At 35.3% G+C, this 18281-nt stretch overlaps 1 protein-coding gene across 1 annotated transcript; it reads left to right on the top strand.

The window, feature by feature from the left end:
- The first annotated feature begins 608 nt into the window (after nt 1-608).
- On the top strand, nt 609-17915 carry LOC105618732 (protein Wnt-10a). The gene is made up of 4 exons (XM_012200262.1): nt 609-715; nt 8868-9121; nt 15186-15469; nt 17394-17915. Exons 1-4 carry the CDS (start codon nt 609-611, stop codon nt 17913-17915), a joined length of 1167 nt encoding a protein of 388 aa, XP_012055652.1.
- Nucleotides 17916-18281: the final 366 nt, after the last annotated feature.

Raw genomic sequence — 18281 nt, 5'->3', positions numbered from 1 at the left:
AATTTTCACTCTTGATAAATGTAACGAAGACTGTTCTGGGAACTTACACGTAAGTGGTTCATCAAAGGATAGCGAAAGTAAATACACATCGAGAACGAGTCTCATCATCCAGCTAGCCGACGCATAATATAATAAATTGCAACGAGAGCCAGAATCGAGACGAGTATACGCTCAATGAATCGTTCGATCGTCGCAGAATATTGTCTCGGGGTAGTTTTCGAAACGCACCCTCGAAGCAGCAAAACTGGGAGCTCTCGAATCGTACGGAACGTCAAAGGAGAAGCGCCGGTGCCCGGGGCGAGGAGGAGTTCTCGACGCGTGCCAGACTGGTGATCACAGGCACCGCGGCGAGAAGAGTAGGAGAGGGACCGGAGAATACGAGGAGAGAAAGAGAAAGGCGAACGCGGAGAGAGTGAGAGAGAAAGAGCGAGGAAAACGAAGAGAGGAAGGGAGATAAAGAACGGGAGCAGCTTCAGCATCATCTCGAACGAAGGGTCCTTCCGTTCGGGTGCTAGGGGTGTGCAACCCTGGACGAAGGGTCGTACTCAACTCTTTTAAAGTGGGCAAACCGCGCAAAGAAGAGAAGACGACCTCGGGGCGATGACAGGATGCCTCCATCTCGTACAGGACGTGCATACGAAGGACCGCCATCCAGGATCGCTACCAGGATCGGTCCCACCGTCGCCCTGCTGCTAATTCTTTTCGAGCATCGCCGGTGAATATCTCTATGATTCTGATGATCTAACGATTAAGGATCAAAACTTCTTAATTTTTTCTAATGTCTTTAAAATATTATTTATAGGAACATTAATGCTAGCGATAAAAATCATAGTACATATAAATATACATTTCAATTTTTTACCGTTATTATCTTTAAAGAGAGAGATAGAAATTTACATATTGATTTCAGTTCTTTTATTTATTATTTCATCCCATATAAGTTATATTGCTCAAATTGAAAAGAACTTCATACTTTAATCATGATCGTTCTAATTTATTACATCATATAATTATAATTACTAGAGTAAAATATCATAGATTTAACTAAATACATTTATACGATTTACTAAATACGTTTATAAAAATCATTGATATTTTATCATGTCATTGATATCCACGGAAATAGATAAAATAGTTTTTAGTAAATATCTTTTAATTCCATTTAAAAATATAAAATATATCATATAAAATATTGTCTTAATATACACATCTTTTGTATATAAGATTTCGTATATCATATATTTTTTTAGATTAAAATACAAAATGTTTTTATACATATCACATTTGCAAAATAACTAATTAATATCGAAATGTGCCATTTTAAGCTTAATTTATTAACGTTATATATTCGTTGTAACATCATCTATTTTCGCTCAAGCACCTTATTCTATATATGATTGACTAGCAATTCACGCGCGCGTGTCTCTACGATCCTTTAAGTATATCCTTCTCTCATTCTCTTCATCTTCTTTCTCCCCTTTCACTTCATACTTGAGCGTCGTCGTGTGAAAACAGTCTTCCGGAGTGTCTGTTCTGTCTCGTACTTTGGTCCACACGATACTCTGATGCGCCGCGATGCACCATAATGCAGACGTCAAAACGTCACTCTCGCCCGCTTTGTCCGTCCGTTGTGACGGAGCGCTACAAATCGCGAACTCACTCACGAAATGCACGTTGTCCACTCCGCGATGGAAAATACACGACAATGTCTACAGGACAACCGAGGAGAAGCTGCAACGAGGAACAGGCTCGCCGTGTCTAATCTCGCCAAGAAAAATTTACGAGCGCGGTAGCACGGCCAACTTCTTCGCCCTCTTTTTTTCACAGTGCATCTTCCTGATGCACCTCTTCTCTTGACTCTCTCTCTGTCTCTGCGGAAAGAATCCATCAATAGGGTGCGCTTCTTCGACCCGGCGGTCGTATCGACGGTTCCATAGAGGCGCACAATGACGAAGTGCAAATAGACCGTTCCAACCAAGCTCCGCATCACGAAGAATGAATCCCGCTGCGATCTTTATTATAGCTCTCCGTAATACTAATCGCGCCTTGTGCACCAGGATCGTCCTGAACGAATCTTTTTTTTTGCGAAAAGCGTACCGATGAAACGACGACGATTCTCAGGCAACTTGCAGATTGAAAAATAGATTGCTTTGATACGACCTCAGACAGAGACATACAAATGTACAAATGTACATAAACATACAATTTATTACACAATTTATTAAAAAGTTTTGTAACTATTTCAAGAATAGTAGATAATCTCAAGTCAAATCAAAATCAAAATCAAAAATCAAAATGATACACATAAGTTTAAATAAAATTATTAGCCAAGAAAGTTGGCTGATTTAGAGCGGACTTGTTGGTATATATTTTACATTAAAAACATATATTACCATAATAACATTCTTTCTCATTGACTACGTTTACATCGTGCGTTTAATTTGCGATCTATACGATAGGCTTTGTTTAATCTACAGGATAAACAAGGACACCTATTGTATAAGTCGATCTAAGAATATGGTGTAAATATAATCAACTTATACACTCAAGATTCTTATTATAAAATCATTACGTTGATAAACAACAAGATCACCGCTTAATAAAAACTTTCAATTACAGATGCTATAATCATAAAATCCGATATCACGCGTATAATCGTGTCAAGTAATTAATTTCATAATCGTGGAGTTTCGTGATACATTCCTCGTTTGTTAATGTTCAGAATGTGATATCATACTAGATAATCGCCAATGATTCCCTGCAGGTTCTCAAAATATATACACACGAACGATTCTTCGTCAATGGTGATGGCTTCAATAGCCTCTTCTCTGAGACCCATGCAGCTTCTTGTAAATAATTATGCCTAGCATCCGGGAACAGAACGTGCATTCACGTGTGTGAGTAGATCCACGTATATATATATGTTCACATATGCGCATTTATGCGAGCCGGACTTACAGGACGGCATTGAATTACGGTTCTGATGATATAATAGTCAATAAACTGGTTCGCGTCATTAACGTTTTAACACGCGTGTACGCGGCTTTCTCTGATTACGTCGCAATGCATATATTTTTGTACAATGTGAATTTTATATCACAAACAAAAATAACAAGAAAATGTATAATGAAAGAATTTAATATGCTAAACCTATTTCAAATCTTACTAATAAAATTTATTATGTATATGTATACATTAAAAATCCAGCAAACTTCAAAATATTTTCCAGTTTTATTCAGATAAAAATATAGTATGACAATCTCTATATTAGATTTTTCATGGCAGATATTAATGAACACAAATCATTCATTAATTAACTAGTTAATTAGACAATTAGTATAAAGTAAAAATTAGTATAAAGTAATACTTTATTATAAATTAATTATAATATGACTTTATAAAAATAAAATCACAATGATAAAAAGATATGATAAATAGAAGGGCTACGAGCCAATTTTGTTAAAAACTTTTAATATTTGAATGTGAAAACAAAACGAACATTTTGATCGAATCATTATCAATGATTCGCGAATAGATATAAATATATATTATATAAATATATTATATAAATTAATAATCCGATCAAAAGCAATAAATATAAAATCATAAAAATACATAATTCAGTCAATTCTAAAATTAACAGTGTAAAAATTATTTACTGTTATGTAAAGTGTATTACGTCATATATCATTGTTTTGTCGATATTCTAGAAATGTATATCGACGATAAAAATTAATTAAATGTGATGCGATAGAAGTCAAAAGAGTTTTAGCAGTATTGCGATAAAAATTAGAGAATCTTTTCTAATGTTACGATAGAGTCAGAGAATTTTGTCTAGTTAAATACAATTACATGTCAGAAAAAATTCTCTGACTTCATTGTAACATTAGAAAAAATTCTCTGACTTCTATCGCGATACTGCTAAAAGTCTCCTTCTATTGCATCACATTTCAATTTTTATCATAGGTATACACACTTCTTTCTAATATATCGACAAAACAATGATGTAATACTTTTTTACACAACAGTAATTTTTACACTGTTAATTTTAGAATTGACTGAATTATATATTGACTGAATACATTTTTATGATTTTATATTTTATGCGTTTGACCGGATTATTAATTTAACATCTTTTATTATTAATATATAATATCTATTCGCGAACATTGATAATAACCCGATCGATGTCGAAACATTCGTTTTGTTTTCACATATTAAATGTTTTTAAGAAAATTGACTCGTAGCCTATTTTCTTCTATTTTATCATTATGAAGTTAGAATATTTTTATAAAATAATATGTGAATATATTAGTGTATTAATATATATAACTTCAAAATTTAAATTTCACATTGATTTTAATAATATAGTCAACTTAATATAAACTAAATATAATCAACTTATAAAAATCTATTATGACTAAATATTAGTTTTTAGTGAAGTATACAATTAAAAATTAAGAAATCATTCTAAGAAAATCTAGATATGCAGATATGATAACTTAAATTATAATTCGCGGTTAAATCGCGGTTAAACACTCGCGACTTCAAATGATATCATTTTCAAGGAATTCATATTATATCGAAGAGAAAATAGCGGAATCCTGAATGTTTATTAACAAATGGAGATTTAACACGAGTGCTCTATGAGATCGCTAGTAATTGACGAACTAGATGAGAATCCAGTTTTATCGCTAAGTTACAGGTCGCCATAACTTACGCCGCTAGATACCATCTGCAGAACGTAATTCGCAGCCTATCGCATTCCCGACAATGTACTCGCCGTGAAATCGATTTACTCTCATAAGATCGAGAGAAGAGCGAGGCACCACGATATCTACCGCAGGTATTCTCGCGGGATCATGAAAAAAGGCGAGTTCTCTCTTTCCACTGAGTATATCCCATTAGACGCGAAATTCCGTGCCGTGTTCCTCTCTCATCTCCACGAGCAGAACGAAAAGGGAAGGAGGGATTAAATAAAACACGTGCATGTCGCCATCTTGGATTCTTCTGCGACCCCTTAGATTATTGCAAAAATGCGGGACACGCGCTCACGTATCTCGTCTGCGATTTGCCCAGTGGATTCTCAGAGCACTCGAGATCGAGCACGAAGTGAAACTATAACGGTTGCTGGTAAAAGCGCATTGCTGATTGTTTGTGCAATAAATCGATCTTATTGCGTTTTAATTATTACTTCAGCCTTTAAATGCAATTTTAAACACACGCAACTTTTAATTGAAAGCTTGATATTTCATAAATGATCTCTAATTTATTTAACGTCTCATTCTTTAATCGGTACTGTGACGAAATAATCGCATATTTAGTCCATAAGAATTAACAATACACAACGTGCTGTGTGCATAAATAAACATTAGTACATATTAGATTAGTTATATCTTAATTCTTTACGATTATGATTTATAATTTTATATTAAAAAATCATCTTTCTAAGTGTCTTTATCCTTTTAATTGCAATATAATTTTATGGTAGTTTTATTGGGGTTTGAAAAATATTATTTAAAATTTATTTTATACCTATAAACGTAATAAAAAGAAATTCTTGTAAAAAACTTCATATATAACAAATCATTCATTTTTCATCATTCATTTTTTAAAAAATTGTTCTCGATAGATTAAAAATTTACCGAGTATTCATAATCTGCGTAGTAATATAAATTTGATAATAATCATACTGATTAATAAACAAAAATTTGCGGTTTCAACAAAACGATTGCTTTAAAAGGTTCAGTAAAATAATTATCTTACGTATCCGGCTCGTTTCTTATTCGCGAAGTGAGACGCATGCACGAGCGGGGAAGCCGAGACGAGAGGTAGCGAAAGGAATCTCTTGATACAATCCAACTTCCTCTGCAGGTACGCGGTGTCTTCCGTAATTTGTTGGGAGAGTTAAGATCATTAATCTGCTTTCGGTAGATCATCAATAGCGCGAAAGATAGCAGCGGTGCAACGGTGTACCGGTAATGGGAGCTCTCAATAACCTCCGCGACCCTAAAACCCCTCTCCCCCTTCTACATCGTTCTTTCCCACACTACGAAGTATCGCATCAGGACCTTTTTACTTTTTCTTCTTATTAATGCCCATTCTCCCCGTGTCCTCTCCTTCCTCTATCCTCCTTGAATTCGCTGTCGCCGACTTCTTCGTCTTGCTCCTCTTTCTTCGTTCACGCGGGTGCTATACACAGCTTTTACTTTAGAAGAAGCTCGTCCACTAATTTGTACCCGCAGATAACCAAACGACCCACGAAGAGCCTTGCACCCGCCCATGACATCCTGTAGAACCCTACGACTCCACCGAGGACCCCTCTAAGGAAAAAATAAACTATTTCGAAATGCTACGAGCAGATTAATGATCGTGAGGAAGGCGATTTTTTCGCGCTGCTGGCCAATCTTCCAATAATCGAAGGAGAACTTTGATCATATATTCATGTTTTAACAATTTATGTTAATTTTTAAACTATTCTGCGTGGATAATTATTTAGTTATTCTAATTGTATGTTTTACGAGAGAATTCTAAATTTGCCATTTAATTTTTTCTGTTTATACTTCTGAGAACAGATTGCTATAAAGAAATTGCTGTAAAAAATAAAATAATTTTATAATAATTTTTGCGTTTTGATATTTCTAAAATACTTAAAATATTCTTCATAATTCTTTTTATTTAAAAAATAATTTATCGAAAACTTTAAAATATATTTAAAATATAATAAAATTTAAAAATTGTAAAGGATCAAAAGCAATTCACACACAAAGAAAGGGCAGCGCCCGAGAGAGCGGTAGATTAATCCGGCAGAATTCGATAAAAGAGTTCGGTTTATGGCTTATTATTTACTAACTGTAAATATGTTCGGCAGACAATAAAAAATGCTATAGTAAAAATTCTAACGGTGTATTTTTTTGGTAAAGCACGCGGTAACAGGAAACGAAGATTCTGATCTTATAACGATGAAATAAAGCGAAAGAACAACCCTCCTTTCTCTCTCTCGATGAACCAACGCACGCTCTCGAATACACGCGACCCAGACCGTGTATAGAACACGCACGCTCGCTTCTGCTGTTTCTTTTTTTCACCTCAAAATTAATTAACACCCGGTACGCCGTAATACGCGGCCATTAGGCAGCAGCCGTCGCTTAAGATAGCGTTTTAAGAGCTTCTCTTCCAAGAGATGGATGCCGTTATCGCGACCGAACGGGGGATGGGAAGGAGGGTCGAACGTATGGGCCTTTCCTTCTGCCATCTCTTCTTCGAGGAGCGCGATGGCAGAAACAGACGGCAAGATAGAAACAGTTTTATCGACTCTTTAAAAACGTTTGCACCTCTTGACCTCGGCCTCGTAAAATTGAAGGAAAACGGACGCTCGCGTGTGGTGCACGCGTGCGCGAAAGTACCCGCGCGCGACCGTAAAACCTGCTCCAGACTGCCGCGATTAGTGCTGCACCTTACAGATTCGAAGATGCAAGCTGGACCAACTCTCGATATTCAGTACCTCCGCACAAGCATTTCCATTAACATTCCAAGTGTGAAATTTAGAAATTGCTGTTTAAAAACAAACATCGGTACTGTCCATTTAATCGCTAATTAAATAGATTTGCTGAAATCTATCCATTGTATCATTAATACAAATACACTGCAAAAATAAAATGTTAATTTTAATTTTAAACTTAAATATACGTATGATAAATTTTTTGAAACATGCAAAAAAAATGTTAAAATCAACATTTTTGAGTTAAGTCCACTATATATAATGGACGTAATATGTCTTTAAGTTAAAATTAACATTTTATTTTTGTTTTTATAGTGTAAGATATTGAATGAAAATAAAAATTTTAGAAAATAATATTGTTATTTTTTAAAATTCGTTACAAGTAGAAATAAAATTTTATAAGTAATCAAAAGGATTAAACCGAGTTCATTTAAGAAAAGAGTCTAAGTAGAGTATTCTCTCTATTCATGCTCATCATAAAACATCGATGTTTTCTAGTATCTCAATACCGATGATTATCCATAGTGTAATTGCTTACACACCGTTATCAGTGAAGAACTCAACGATAATCAGTTTCGCGAGTTTAACCAGGTGGCGAGCTTGACCGGCTGCTTCCCTGCTTCCGCACATCGTCACTAATTACACTCGACATACGCTAAACTAATATGTACGTTCGCAACTGAAAAGAGAAGTAACTACAATGAAAAGAGTAAGACTATAATGCGAGTTATAACTTGGCGGGAAATACTTGTAGCTCATCACACACTTTCATTCTCTGTTAGTTTCTACAAAGATATCTTTTTTTGCATATGTATATATTTTAACATAATTAAAGAATTATTAAAATTTCGCAAAAATCTATGACAAATCAAATATATGACATAATTTATAACATACAAGTTTCTTCTGCAAAATTTTCCAGGAAAGACGCGAAGATGTTAATTGCGTTTTTATATATATTTGCACTTCCATTTAATCATCGAAAGAACGACGTTTCAAAAATAAAACAAAATGATAATATCTTAATGATGATGAAAAATTACATAGCCTCGCCATTCAGAACTTGTGATTAAAATTGAATGCACGTAATATGATATTAATTTTATTTTTCAAATAGATAACTTTAAAATAACATAGCCATATTATCGAATTGCACATTGTACTATTTCTGTATTAATCGTAAAAGTAGAAGAAGATGTGTTTATTTTGTCATATTATATTTTTCAGCTCATCTAATCTTGATTAAAAAAAAAAGTTGTCTAATTTTGCATATTTAATTATTATAGTCTAGTACTTTAATGATAACTGTAATCGAAGAAATCAACGATTATTCACGCGCCAATTATCACTTTGCTATCTTTTTCAGCGCATCTTGTCTAATGAGCAACTCAGTGGATGATTGGGTGAGTGGCAGCGCTGTCGTTTGTAACGGCATTCCAGGACTGACGAAGGATCAACGCGAGCTTTGCCATAGAAATCCCGATGTCACCGTAGCCGCGATCAAAGGGCTACAAATTGCCATATCCGAATGTCAAAATCAGTTCATGTGGCACAGGTGGAACTGTTCGTCACTCACACCTAGCAGCAGAACTCAACAGAGCAGTGTCCTTCTTAAACGAGGTATATACTAAGAATACTTTTCGTATATAATTACAAAAGTAAGATTCCTTATAATAATAATAATTAAATGAGTAAATTGGACAATTAGAAATCGGCGCTGTGTAAGTGGTGCGCTTAAGTAACTAAAATTATATAATCCAATAATATATTTCAAATTAATAACGTTATTGATTTGTTGAAATTGCTAAAATATATTATTGAACAATTTTAGTTACTTAAGCACACTTATAGCGCCGATTTCTACTTGCCCAATTTATTCATCATTTAATTATTAATACTTTTCGTATTCATATTATTCCCTAGTTGACTTTACGGCGCTGGTGACTTCTCTTAATAATCACTAGATGAAGCCATTTTTGGCTCTTTAAACGCGAAAAATCATGTATGAGATTAAAACTCAGATCCGCGAGTCAATCGCACTGAATGTCAAGTCATTCGACGCTCCACTAAGAATATTTAACGAGCGAAATTATCTGATCAGATCTGAACTCGTGATTAATAATCTACCTTCTCACTAATGGCGTATTAATGTTTCCTGGATCATTAAATTTGTCTCGGTTCGCACTATAAATACAAATAAACGAAATATAAGATTCCGTTAAGAAACTAAAATAAACTACTAGAATTATAAAAAATAATATGCAATCAAAAATTTTTATAATGCGAACATTAGTTTCCCTAAAATAGTATAATTTCAAAGATAAATATTCTAAGTAATTTTTAGAAGAATACTATAAACGAAATTAATCTATTCATAATAAATAATACAGAACAAATGTAAATTCGTTTTGCCTATAAAGAAATTATTACAAAAAAATATCGATTACACTTGTTATAATAAAATATTTTGTTATTTTTAAAATATAAAATATATATATGGTGATCATCTAGTAACATAATATAGCTATGAAAAATAAAAACTTTACACGCGTATATTCGAGACATACAATATAAAAGAAGAATCTGTTAATAGCTATCAAATGTTGAATGAAATAATTTTAATCAAGTTCGGTTAATATAACCAAAAATAACTTTACTTTTCTACATATTTAGTAATTATTATCAAATTAACGATTAGTTATATTATTGTATTTAATAACATTTATTAAATATTTAGATAAATAAAATTATTTTTTATTTTATTAATGGAACATTTAATTGAAATTATTTGATAGTTATTACCAGACTCCTTTTTTCTGTGTACAAATTGCACAGAACACGTTAGATAATTAAATATTACAATCGAAAAATTCCATGATGGTATTTGACAAATCTACAAAAATTCTAGGCGATTTTTCATCGTATATAATTATCGCGTACAAGTTCCTTGAAGGGTACAAAGTGGAATCTTTTACGACGTCGTTGACGGGACGGTGTAGGTGATGCGAGGCGAGACGACGCGTTTCCTTAAATCAAAGCGCACGATGTAACCTACCCGCGGCAGACCCCGAAAACCTGTCCCAATTCCATAAGAAGACCCTGCCCCCACGGCCTATTCCGGTGTGACATATAAATTCGTCGTGGCGTGTACGTGCGCCGCAAGAGGAAACATATATCGTGTCGGACGAATGCGCGAGAGCGCGACATCGGGCGCACCTGACCTGAAAACTTAAGCGCGTCCGCAGACCCGGGGGCCCGTTTCTCCCAACCGGCCCCTCGTTATCTGCTTCCATGGATCGGTACGCCTTTTCTTGTTCGCGAGACAGGAGAAGGTGTCGATTCCACGACTTTTTCGAGAGTTATGTAAAGCTGCCCGTCCGACCGATCATAGAATTCTAACAAGACGAAGCTTACTCTTTTACAAGTACAATCCTTTTTCTTGCGTATCGCGAAATAGGTAAACCATCTTAGTTCCATTATGTTAATTCTCTTTGGTTTGTTAAACATAAAATGTTTAAAAAATGGAAAGTTAAAACAAGTAAATTATGTTAGATAAAGTTACTAATTAAACATTTGATCTTTACATAAAAGACACAATGTTCTTCATTGTACAAAGCTGCATCACTCGCGAATGTTCACGCACAAAAACTTCCTCGTATTCGTCGCCACCAAAGTGTAAAAGATTTGCGATTCGCTGATTATCCGTAACATTGGCAACAACCGATCGACCATTATTAGATTTTGGTTTTCGAGTCAGAGGGCAATAGCTTCCGAGAAACTTATACCTCAGCAAGCGCGACTAACAACCACTGTCCCTTTTTAAGATATCGGTGGCCAGGTGGAGAGATGGTCTGCGATCGTTTGAGAAATCCACCGTGTCAAATTTGGGCCTCGGGTCTCGAGAAGAGCTGTTCATAGCTCAAGTCACTCGGACACGGTTCTCTTGCCCTCTCGTTGCTCTTACCCTGCCCCCCCCCCCTCTCCGATCCTAGCTTCTCTCGCCTATCGTCACGATTTCGTCGGACTTCAGCAAAACGACTTAATGTATTATGAAAAGTACACGGAACCGATCTTCGACCGCTCCGCAGCGTAGGGCCCACACAAGAAGATCGGACCGGCTGTCGCGTTCCCCATACTGACACGATGCTTCACGAAAACTGGATTTATAGATATAAATATGGAAACATCAAAGTGAAGATTCTTTTTTCTATTTTTAAGATCACAACTCAGGTCACTCTTTTTGAATTCTAACGTCGAGAGATTCCATAAATTGAGCTCGTAAATAAATAAGTTATTAAATCAAAGATCAGACATTACCCATAAGTTAACTAATCAATTTTCCTTTTTCTGTATTAATTAAAGAGCCATCAAGTAATCCATAGAAGTAATAGATAAATAGTACTCTTCTCTTGAATCAAAGAAAATAATGTCATTAATTAAATAAACAACTCTTACATTTGGATTTATTCATACTTTAAAAGCACAAAGGATACTAACATTCTTATATTACAATATCTATTACAATATAATTATCTATCTAGCGTATTGTTTATTAAGGCCCGGTTGCACCAATCTTACTTTGACTTTAACCGAGATTTAAAACTTTTTCTATCTCGTTTTAAAACCGAAAAGAGACAGAAACAAAGAGAGTTAATTTAAGCCTCGCTTAAAATTAAAGTAACGTTGATGCAACTGGACCTAAGTCATCTAAATATGTAAATAGCAATTCAACTAATATTATTTACATAACAACGATATAGTTTGTAATAATTAATAATCGTGCGGCAATATCACAAAAATATAAAAATTTTTTTTTGACTTATCACGATGAAATATTAACGAATAGGATAAACAACAGTAATAAAAGAACAGCAGCCTTCAATTATTTAACTTCTCTATATATTTTATCAAGCGTAAAATACAGCAATAACTAACAAGCTTAAAATAATCTTCTTTCAATATTTTATATAAGTAATTCTAAAATATATTGTAAGTACTTCACTTATCTTTAGAACATCTAGATGGTATTATATTGATAATAGTTAAAAAATAGAAAAGATACGACGAAAAGCTAAAAGAAAAAATAAATGAACAAACTTGATATCTGTAGAATTTATTTGATATCTCTGTCTTCGGATTAATTGCATTCAAAAGATACGCATGTCTTCGCAAGACCTCCCTCGAACACTATCTATTGAGTTATCTAAATAACGATTTGGATCTGACACGTGGAAGTAGCGCAAGGCCTGTGTACCATTCGTCACTACGTCGCTGCACCAAGACTGCTGCGACGAGAAACGAAGGGAGCAGAAATCGCGTTCCTCGGGATTCTTCCCTATCTTCCACTTTGGGTTCTCCACTGTCCGGTAAGAGGAGAGACGTACAACTACCCGCGGAGGATTTATTACACGCTCCCTCCGTCCCTCTCACTGTCGAGAAACAACGATCTCGCGGCACGGTAGCTATCTGCATTATAAAACAGTTGCTGCCAATACCCGTATATAGCAGAAGCTTCGAACCACCTCTTCTACTGTAAAACCACATAAAAGGCCCTCCCTCATTCCATCTCATTCCATTGAGAGACGTGCTATTCTCGGCACCAAAACTAGCATTCTGGGCATCAAGCCACAATATCGAGTTCGATGGTATCCGTCGAAAACTAGTAGATCCACCCTGGTTCTCAACCCCGACATTCCTATCAGTCTGGGGAATCTCGAAGAAATGCTTTAGTCGGTCGTTTAGACGATCTTCGGATTTCACGAAGAAGTCTTTTTAACATTGCTGACGAAGAACGACGTAATCGACTGCCAGCTGTCTGATTGCCTACATTGAGTAACGATCCAATTGGATTCATTTCGTCGAATAATCTAGAAACAGTTGACAATGACTAAAGAAATCTTTCATTATCATTCATATTCGTAGCTTATATCGTATCTCAATATAATAGGAACCAAAAAAAGAACTAGAGTTTAACTCTAGAGAAGAATTTTAATAGAGAGAACTAGAATTTTATTAGTTTAGTAAATACTAAATGCTTTAACTTCTATTATATGATATTCTATTATGCATTCAAAGTTTACACAATTAGAATGAATATTTCATGTAATTTCTTTATAAATGTTTTATATACCTTCTTTCACTTAATTTCTACAATTATTTATCCATTCGCGAATTAAAATATAAAAATGCTGATAAAAATTAAATGTCTTTAAATTTTTAGTTCTTTAATATTAATTTCTAATATTAATTTCTAACTTCTTTTATAACTTTTAATATTAATATGAATATTTTAAAATTGTCCAAATAAGTTCCGAATATATCAATGCGATGAAAAAAAATAATGTAATCATGAGAAAAAAAATATTCTATCCTGTATTCTTGTAATTCAAAGATAGTAGTGCGTCGTATCGTTTGTAAGTTGAGCAGCCACCAAAGCAGTTTCGCGAATGGCCGTCTGTCAATCGAGTCTGAAAGATGTCTCAGAGATTCTGGGAGACCTTGAAGAGAGCTCACAGAAAAACCACATCCGACATCGCATTACTTATTACAGTGAACCAATAACTAACTCTTTTTTCGAAATACTAACTTCCATTTTATATTCGTTCATGTCTTCGTCCCCTTCAAATACTCCAAGAATATAAATTTACATCCATTTATAAAATATTTTAAAATATTTAATTAAAAGATCCAAAAGTGATAAAACTAAAAATATACATTGCAATGAAAAAAAATATGTGTCAAGTATTGAAAATTCTAACCAAACAATAAAAGTTAAAAAAGTCAGTGCTTATCTTCAAGCTATTATGTTGTTGTTGCTAAAGTTAGACGGTATCTCGCGGCAGTTTACAATTTCCGCGTAGAATCAGGCGAGAAATCGCGATTTGTTCACAGACTTCTCGCGAGGACGGAGTTTGGCATCGCATTGCCCCCCCTCAGGCACCCCGTCGCGAGATCGTTTATACATGCGGACAGTGGATGCCCGCCGGCCGCCGCTGCTGATGGCCGCACTTTGTTTTGACGGACGGCTGAATAATCTACCTCTGAACTGCGCCTGATGGCTGTCTGTCTGTCGGCCCATCGTTTCGTTCTGTCCCGAACTCGCTACCGAAGTTCCTTCTACGGAAGCTCGGCTTCCCCGGTGTCCCGCTGTTTCATGATCTCTGCCTTTATCCACAAGAGGAGAGAGAACGATATCGCAGCCTTGCGTATATTATCCATGTCGTGTTCGACGGTGTCATTGACGACGATCAGCAATTTGCTAACGGAGACAACTGAGATACGAGTGTCTCCCCGATACTTCAATGCATCTTATCTTGAACAATTATTTACGAATACCTAATGATCCCAATTTTATTATATTATATTACAGCATTGGTTCTATTACATCAAAAGATCAACATAACATGATAAATTAAATCGACCTATTACCCATTTGCGATTCTAAAATTTAATAATAAGACATTCCTAAATCTGCAATCGTTTAATGAAAAAACTATTTAAACCTCGAAATTTTTGTTTAGGAAATGTACCAAAAGATGTAAAGAACTAATATGAAAAAATGCGATACCTCATACATTAATTTAAAAGATAAATCATGGAAGGGATGATTTATTTTTTGACAGTTTTAGCAAAAGAAGAATGGAACAAAATATAGTGGTTAATTATCGATCACATTCTGTTACAGGCTATAGAGAGACGGCATTCGCCTACGCGATTTCGGCAGCTGGTGTGGCTCATAATGTGGCTCGTGCCTGCAGTATGGGCCGCCTGCTTTCTTGCAGCTGCGATCCTTTGCACTATATGGATAATCCGCCGACGACTACCAGAGACATCACATTTAAGTGGGGTGGTTGCTCTCACAACCTCGAATACGGCATGGAATTCTCGAGGCAGTTCCTAGACACGCGGGAGAAAGCCGGCGACATACAGTCTACTGTGAATCTACACAATAATCAAGCTGGTCGTTTGGTAAGCATTACTTTTTCCAATTTCGACATCGCTATACTTCGGATATGAGCATATTTACATTAATGACAAACTTGAAAAAAAAAGAAGTATGTCATGTCTCGTATTTTCTTTTAATAATCTTAATATAAGATTATTAATCTAAATGTAAATTTTTTTAATCTTACATTTCGATTGCAACGTGTTAAAATGTATTAGAGAAAAAAATACAACTAAAAATATATATTTTGAGATTTGAAGAATATTATGTAATAAATTAATGTTTTCTTATATAGTCTTTAAGTTATATGCATCTTCTATTATTCAGATTACGTAATTAAAAAATATTGTTAATTATTAAATAAAATATTGTTAATTATAACTATTCAGTTTCTCTCTTGGTTTAACTTTCTATTCATGTCTTTCGCTCTCATAAAATTGTTTTCAGCGATATTCTGTCTAGTATATTACTCGTTTTGTAGATAAGCTACATGCTTGTAAACATTGAATGATCATATTGACGGAGAAAGCTGAGCTACATTTTAACATAAGTTATTACAACGAGATTATCATCTTTTTATAACAGTCTTCGTATATACACATGATATCCCACGATAAATGATGCGCCATCTTAAAGCAGGCGCGCGCAAGAAATGTACCGTTAAATGGTCGGCGGGGAATCCTGAGAGGAAGCGAATTCGCAATCGCGTGCCGCGTCCGTTCGCGAATAATGTAGCGCGCACGCCGTCATGCGTAGGTCCGTGAGAGAGCTTCAAATTATCTTGCGCGCGATTCGCTTCTCTTCGTCCTTTCTTCATTGTTCTGTCTTTCCTCCGGCTTTTACTTTTTAGCGATGTACGGTCTCCTTCCTTCTCTCCCATCATTGCGATAAAAGAAAGAAAAAGGAGCCAGAAAGAAAGAAGAACGAAGAGAAGCAAACTGAAAGAGAGAGAAAAAGAAAGAAAGAGGAAAAGGAAGAGAGAAAGACTGACTCTTCCCTCCTTCATGGACCTCTCCACGCTCGCTCTCTCGCCTCGACGTTATTAAGACGAAGCCTCAGGCTGGACCACCCAGCCGTAGACTCATTAACTGTTTTGTACGCGACACCTCTTTGTTTAAAAGAAACTGGGCCCTCCTCTCTTCCCTCTCCTCCTCTCTTACCCTCTTGACCACTCTGCACACCCCACACATCCGAACGACTCGTATCTGTTTGTACAGCGTGTTAGAACCGGCGTTTTTCAGCCAACGTCACAACAACGGCATCGCGGATATCGCAATTTGAGAGAAGGATTCGATTCCGCCTGCTTTGCCCGCTGTATCGAAGGCCCTGCACGAAAAAGAGATCCCGACCGTGTCAGACGCAAATGAAAAAGTCGATTGACCGTTTTGTACAAAGTCAACCGACGTGAAAGCAACTTTTTAGCGCAGATTCATCATTCAGAACAGTCAATATACAAAATGTTCTCCAAGTTTAGTGTGATTGGCCGCGGTTTTTTTTCATAGATTCTTAAACTAATTTGAAATTGATTTGGATTTTATGCAACAAAGATGTAGAATTTTTTAATAATAAGTGATTGAGATAGAAAATACAGAAATTTTTAGAAAAGTCCATTGGAAATATATGAGACAATAAAATGAGATATTAAAATAATTATTTTTGTCTAAATCTAATAATGATAAATGTATAATAAATGATCTTTTTTGAAAAAATGAATTAATAAAAAATTTTTTAGTAATTCAAATTTTTTTACTAATTCACATTTTTTCATATATAGATTTTTCATATATAAATTCTATATGAAAGTATTTTACATAATTAACATCCTATGTAATTAATGCTCTTTATTCACATTGGAGATAAGAAATAAATAACTACTAATTATCAAATTTTTAATTCTGATCTTATTTTATGTAATGACTAATTATTCACAATTTAACACAATTGCAGGCATTAGCAAACAACATGCAGATACGCTGCAAGTGCCACGGCATGTCCGGGTCATGTGAACTGAAAACTTGCTGGAAAATCGTTCCGGAATTCCGAGTAGTCGGCAAAGTCCTGAAGAATCGTTTCAGAAACGCTGTATTGGTAACGCAGAGCAATCTGGGCAATGTGATACCGTCAAACAAGATTCGAGGATCACGACGGAGGCAAAAACAGAAACAGAAGAAACGTCGCGGGGGCGGCCGCAAGAGGAAACTTCGGGATCTCCCCAATCAGCTCTACTACTACCAGAGATCACCGAACTTCTGCGAGCAGGATCTAACGCTCGACATTCCTGGCACTGCTGGTCGCAGATGTAACAAGACCAGCACCGGCGGAGATGGATGCTCTGATCTATGTTGCGGTAGAGGCTACAATGTGGTACGACAACGACGAACGGAGCGATGCAGATGCAAATTTCACTGGTGCTGCTTTGTACAATGTCAGAATTGCACAGTGGAAGAGTGGATTACGGTTTGCAAATAAGATGGCATAAGAAAACGAAAAACAAAAGACGGAAGGTTTAAGACTGATGGAAATTGACACGAATGTTTTTTCTTCCTTCGCTGACGAGACTACATCGTCGATTCAATGAAAGAAGAAATTAACTCCGAAGATTCGCCGAAGATGTGACGAGCTTATTCATTCGCAAGAATCAATCAAGGGACGCATAAGTAGAATCAATAATATGATTCTTCTTGGAACCAGAATTATCAGGCACTTCTCTCGAACTATCATGATATTGGAATAGATTTATCTACTAATTTCGAAACTGTGCGAACGTAGTAGAAAGATAATATTTGTTAATAAAATTAAATCCCTTTCCACGAAGATCATCTTTAAATATGATTA

This window comes from Atta cephalotes (assembly GCF_000143395.1).
Source record: "Atta cephalotes unplaced genomic scaffold scaffold00018, whole genome shotgun sequence".
NCBI lineage: Eukaryota > Metazoa > Arthropoda > Insecta > Hymenoptera > Formicidae > Atta > Atta cephalotes.
Note: the sequence above shows the minus strand (reverse complement) of the source record. Positions and strands in the feature narration are given on the sequence as shown.

Excerpts from the sequence above, each read along its gene's own strand:
- LOC105618732 (XM_012200262.1), top strand. The coding sequence starts at position 609 with ATGCCTCCATCTCGTACAGGACGTGCATACGAAGGACCGCCATCCAGG. Across the intron at positions 716-8,867 it reads ATTCTTTTCGAGCATCGCCG|CGCATCTTGTCTAATGAGCA; the intron begins GTGAATATCTCT and ends TATCTTTTTCAG. Across the intron at positions 9,122-15,185 it reads CAGTGTCCTTCTTAAACGAG|GCTATAGAGAGACGGCATTC; the intron begins GTATATACTAAG and ends ATTCTGTTACAG.